Here is a 6,000-nt window from a genome sequence, read left to right as displayed (position 1 = left end):
GCAAGGAACGACAACTCTGCGTGGAGATTGGAGAAATGCAAGGCTTCCGGTTTATCTTAAGAAATTCAAGGTCTTGCAATTCTCACGCGACACCGGTCTTACTGACAAGAACGTGGTGACGTCACCATCTATGTATAGAATGGATACGGTCGTCTATCTACGGAATCACTGATTGATCTCGTGTTCATTGCGGAGCCATCTTGCCTTGAGACACCCAACGCGTGAATTAGTGTTAAATAACCCATCAAAAATGGCGACGCCGTACGAAGTAGTGTGTCAAGTGAACGCCGATGCAAATATTCCTGTCACAAAGTACAGGTCTAAGAAAACAGGAATTTCAGTTGTTATATCGGAAGTTGAAAGTCCACTCGTAAATGGCTATTTTGCTCTAGGTTTGTCTTTATTTTGATATGGAAATGGCGTATCCGAAAAACCGATCGTACCCACTCGGTCAATGATGGGTACGACTAAAATGCGTATATGACCCTTATCGGCGGATATGACTGAACAGTGCGGATATGAACAGATAATGGCTTTTTAAATGTATTTTCCTTTATTTTTGTTATATGAAAATCGTTCAGTGACATAAAAACACGTTGCTAATGTGTAATGTTACGATCGAATGAATTTAAAAGCGTTTTTCATTGGCATTTTAATTTCAGTAGCTCCAAATTAAAGGGGCCTTTTCACAGATTTTGGCATGTTTTGAAATTTGTCATTAAATACTTTATATTGATAAATGTAAACATTGGATCTAAAAAGCTCCAGTAAAACATCAAGAATAAAATTTAAAAAAGGAAAAAAAAAATAGCCCGCAGCAGGGCTCGAACCAGTGACCCCTGGAGTTCTGAAGTAAAAACCAATTAGACCGCTCGGCCATCCTGCCAAGTATGTATGAGAGATGTATTTTATAGTTTATATAAGCAATCTTTGTAGTTTCTCAAAATTAAACGACAACAACAGAACTCTCCAAATTATTCAATCTTTTCGCGTTGCAACGCTTTATAATTTTCAGGTTTTTAAATTGTCAAAGGATGCATATAATGGCTATATTAGACCATGGTAAATGTTCAGTATTACTGTTTCCTCACAAATATCATAACTAAATCGAAAACTTGCGAATCTAAAACAACTTTTTTCAGTTTTGTCAATTTACCAAAACGTGAAAAGATCCGCGAATATGAATGACCGGTCAGACCACCGCTTTTATTAAATTGCTCTATTATGGGTAGTCTTATCATATTTATCACATATTGTGAATTTTTAATTCAACAGTGATTTGTTCATAACAAAACTGCAAAAAATGCATAAATATTGCCTATATTTGTTCATATTCGCACATTTCGTTCATATCTTCGGATATGAGTCATTTATGCATTTTAGACAGACCGGTCAATGATCGTTCGCTTTAGTGACCCAGTTCCGTGACAAAAGAATGAAGGCACTGGAGGATATGGGTCGCGATTTGGGAGAACGGGGCTTAATGAATATACTCAAAATGTCATCCCAGGTTAGCCAGTTCAGTCTGCACAGGCTAATCAGGGAATACACGTCCGCACAGGCTAATCAGGGAATACACGTCCGCACAGGCTAATCAGGGAATACACGACCTCACAGGCTAATCAGGGAATACATGTCCGCACAGGCTAATCAGGGAATACACGTCTGCACAGGCTAATCAGGGAATACATGTCCTCACAGGCTAATCAGGGAATACACGTCCGCACAGGCTAATCAGGGAATACACGTCCTCACAGGCTAATCAGGGAATACACGTCCGCACAAGCTAATCAGGGAATACACATCCGCACAGGCTAATCAGGGAATACACGTCTGCACAGGCTAATCAGGGAATACACGGCAAGAGCAAATGCCTAATACTAATAGCAGAAAGTGTTGTCTCTGATTAGCCTGTGTGAAATACACAGGCTAATTTGGAACAACACTTGAAGCACATGCATGAAAACCTCTGTGCCCTAATCAAGTCCCATATGTCTTTTATTCAACAGTCTTTGCAACGATCCAAATATTTGAAGTGAGAAATTAAAATGATTTTTAACGTGATCCATTAACTAGGTGAATTAGCCATCATTTATTATATAGAATGTTTGCAAAAATAGAGAAACTTGGGGCATTTCCCATCCACGTTAGAGTCTCAGAGTGGCAGTCCATAATTTTATAAACTCCCATAAATTTTGCTATGGCGGCTCTAGGAGTACAATAATTATGCACCACTTCATATATACACAATCGCAGTTTTGCACACAGATTTTGTGCGCATCAATAAACAGACATTGTTGGTTACTTACTAAGGAAAGCGATGAATAAATTTCAAAAACACATTAAATCTACCTGAATGCAGGCTTCCTGAAAAGTCCCAAAAAGTGCCTGTCAACCTGACAGGCTGATGGAAAAGTTAGCCTGTCCGGAAAAAAATTCACCTGATCGAACAGCGTGAGTTTATAACTGAAGAATTAATATATATATTATCATATTTATTGCAATGTGAAGCCTGTGTATAAGCACATAAGTAAAACAAAATACTTACGTGTTCAAGTGATTACAGTGTATGATGGCCAACAGCTTTGAATTCTAGTCAGACTCAAAACAAAATAACATAACACGATTGGTGTTGCCATTGAAGAACTTTAGCAACGACATACGTTTTTCATTTGTAGTTTTTTGTTTCAACCATTGTAATTGGATAGATGGTAGTATGTCGGACCATTGAAATTGAAGTTTTCGAAATAACAACATTTTAAAGGGAGAGCACTCATAAGAATTAGTGACGCGTTAGTGTTCTTAATGACAAAAAGGCTTGAAATTCACGAAATGAGTGATTCTAATGGGGTGTTTTCGTTCTTTTGGCAAGTATTATACTTTTTAGTATGTAGTCATAATTTGTTTTGGCCTGTCACAAGGACCGGTGACAGTGTTTTTTTTGGACGAAATATTCTGCGTTATTCAGCCCCATTCCCCCATCTTTAGAGTATATATTTTTCCCCCAAATATTTTTAAAATTCCCCTCTCGGAAGTGTTATGCAATTTTAATCAATACCTCATTTAAATACGTCTTTCGTTACTAATTTACTACAATTTTCCTGAACTGCATCCGCGTGTTTACTTTATTTTAGCCTTTACCGCAAACCGTACGTAGTTCACTATCACGACTTTCGCTTTACGACATCTACCGCAAACCATACGTATTCCAACATGTCGCACAACAAAAAAAAACTATCTTAAAAAAATTGACAAATCTGTTTTAAATTGATATTCTTTTCAAGCAAGTACAACTTTAAAGTCAGTCTTCTTCAAACACCGGCAGTGAAACGCCAGAAACGTCCGGTCAAGAGAGTGTTGAAAGACTGTTTTGTTTGCTCAACCTGCTTTGCACGCCACAGAGAAACAGGCTTGGGGAAGCTACACTGGAGTCCCTGATCAGACTTTGTCTGCACACGGAGAGACCTGGTGAAAAGGAGGTCACCAGAATGATTGATAAATCCGCTGAAAAGCCCAGAAATGTTGAACTTTGAACATGAACATAACATGTTTATGAATAAAAGAGTTTGAATTATGTTTTTCTCCCTCTGTATGGTGAATCATAGTGATAAAACTTGATTTTGTACTGTTACTAGCCAGTAGCTAAGCATAGAAATTTCCCCCTTTTCCCCTTTTACGCGCGAATTTTCCCCCCCTCAGGGGACCCGACCCCCTTCCCCCAAAACTGAAAAAGAACACTGGGCGATATAAGAAACTTCGCCGGATTGTAAAGAATTTTGCCGGACAAGACCGGCGGTCTGGCCTTTTCAGGAAGCCTGTGAATGTCAGCCTTCGGACATTATCCTTTGCATGCAACATAAAAACACCACATTTCAACATACTATTCTTGCTGACATTTTTATTTTGAAATTTCGAACAGTGTAAATATTTAACAACAGTTCAACATTGTTATCGATATGGTTACATCAAATATCACAAAAGATATTGTACTGCAACTGAACCGATACCGACACTTTTTGTCGGCAACATTACAACAGTTCCCAATATGGTGGATAGAGCTTAAACGCAGAGTAAGAAAGTAAATAAAAAGCAGTTATTTCTTTCTTTAATGGAACCATTTGCATGAGTTTGTGCTTTAGACAGATAAACTTTGGCAACTTTTTTGCAGTGTCAGTGTTCCATAGAATCTGTGGTGGTGATAAAATGTTGCACCTTTGGACAATAGACGGCGCATTGCAACTCTCAGCAACCCTTTGGGTTATAAAGCTGAGAGTTGAATTATTGTAACTATGTCTTAATTATGTTGAAATACAGAAATCCCCATGGTACTAATTTGTAGATAATATCGGGGATTTTGGTACAAGGTTCATAAAAGGCACTATTTGGCATCAGTGGGTCTGATCTAAAGAAGGCGCCCACAGTGGGGATTGAACCCTTGACCTATTGGTTGCTAGGCGGACACCTTATCCTTTAATGAAGTGAATTAAAATTTAGTTAGGGAAATCCTAAATTTAAACTTAATTTATGCACTAATGCAGCCTCTGTCTTTTCACTTACGGCAAGCTTAACAACCCTGGGCTAGAAAACGGTTAAATGTTAATTAACTAGAAATCAAGTCATATAATGATACCTTGTCCTGATAGTGGATATTACAGCTGGTGTATTATTGCAGCTACGGAGGCCCATGATGATGATGGTCTACCACACACCCTGGAACACCTTGTCTTCATGGGCAGCGAAGACTACCCTTACAAGGTCAGTGTTGTTTTTCACCATTTTGGGAAAGATTAAGAAGCCAGGACTATTTTGGAAAAATTGGGAAAAATCACTCTGTTTTAACTCAATTGTTAAATTTGTGTTGACTTTTTTTTGTTGTTTTTGCTTGCAAATGTTTTAACATTGAGAATAAAATAATTTCAATAGTATAAATAATAAGGTTCAACTTATAGTGCTGGATAGAGTTATGAACTCAATAATAACAATTATATTATAATTTTAGAAATCTTCAATTGGGACTGCTTGGCACTCATTTAGGAGAAATATAAACTTTTTGTGACATGATGATACTCCTGTTATTGGCATTTGTTCTTTGCATCTTGATCAAAAATAATATAGAATTATAATAACATTTTCCTACATTTTTAATTTTATTCCCCCAAGGGGCAGCATATAGTTTTCGCACTGTCCGTCCGTCCGTCACACTTTTCGTGTCCGCTCTCTAATTTAAGTACTTCTCATCCGATCTTTACCAGGGCTCGAATTTAACTTTTTTTCTCCTTGCAAAACATTGCGAGCAGCTTTAATACCAACTCGCAAAAACAAAAACTTTCTCGCAAATTTTGCTGGAAACATAATTTAATTTCGTTTTTTTTTATTCAACAGTTATTGTGAGTTAACTTTGCTTTATCTTTCGTATTGTTAAATCCATCTGTGGGCAAAAAGAAACTAGTTATTTTTCGCTTCGACGCCATGTCTGTTCAAGTTCAATGAACAGTACGTGTGAATTAGTTGACTGTTTAACGTTTCGTTGTACCAATACGATCCTCGTATCTGTACTATAAGTATACTAGTCTATATTCAAGCTGCGCGCTTCCGCATATGGGTATGAGGACGTTCTATGACCTAGGGTTTAGCGTTCAGGAAGTCGAACGCATTTAGCAATATAACTTTTTTTCACTATTTCTTTACTCGCAAAAAATTACTAGTGGCTTAAAACTTAACTCGCAATCGGTATTTTTCACTCGCATTTTGCGAGTGTGCGAGTGTTAATTTCGAGCCCTGATCTTTACCAAACTTGATCAGATTTTGTATCTAGATAATGTCTAGGCCAAGTTCAAACATGGGCAATGCCAGGCCAAAAAATAGGTCACGGGGTCACTTAGTGCGTTTTAAACATTCAGCAGATTTAAATATTGAACACCTGTTATTCAGCAAACTAATAGTTTAGTATAATAAAGGCGATGTATTTTACATGTATGTAGTGACAAAGTTACAGTTGGG

The 6,000-nt window shown here is 37.5% G+C and overlaps 1 protein-coding gene across 21 annotated transcripts in view; it reads left to right on the top strand.

Annotated features, from left to right (window-relative positions):
- Positions 1–174: 174 nt before the first annotated feature.
- LOC127839072 (uncharacterized protein C05D11.1-like) overlaps positions 175–6,000 on the top strand; it is a 63,123-nt gene continuing 57,297 nt past the window's right edge. For 13 of the 21 annotated variants that reach the window (XR_008030141.1, XR_008030139.1, XR_008030135.1 and 10 more), the window contains exons 1-2: positions 182–392; positions 4,673–4,755. Coding sequence is in view for 14 of the 21 variants with exons in the window: in XM_052367244.1 (XP_052223204.1) it covers positions 251–392; positions 4,673–4,755 (225 nt within the window). In the remaining 7 variants the exon portion in view is untranslated. Of the gene's footprint in view, positions 393–4,672; positions 4,756–6,000 lie in introns of all 21 variants that reach the window. The other 8 variants (XM_052367248.1, XM_052367249.1, XM_052367250.1 and 5 more) reach the window with 2 other exon arrangements.

Source organism: Dreissena polymorpha, chromosome 7 (assembly GCF_020536995.1).
Source record: "Dreissena polymorpha isolate Duluth1 chromosome 7, UMN_Dpol_1.0, whole genome shotgun sequence".
Taxonomy (NCBI): Eukaryota; Metazoa; Mollusca; class Bivalvia; order Myida; family Dreissenidae; genus Dreissena; species Dreissena polymorpha.
This window is presented reverse-complemented; position numbering and strand designations above follow the sequence as displayed.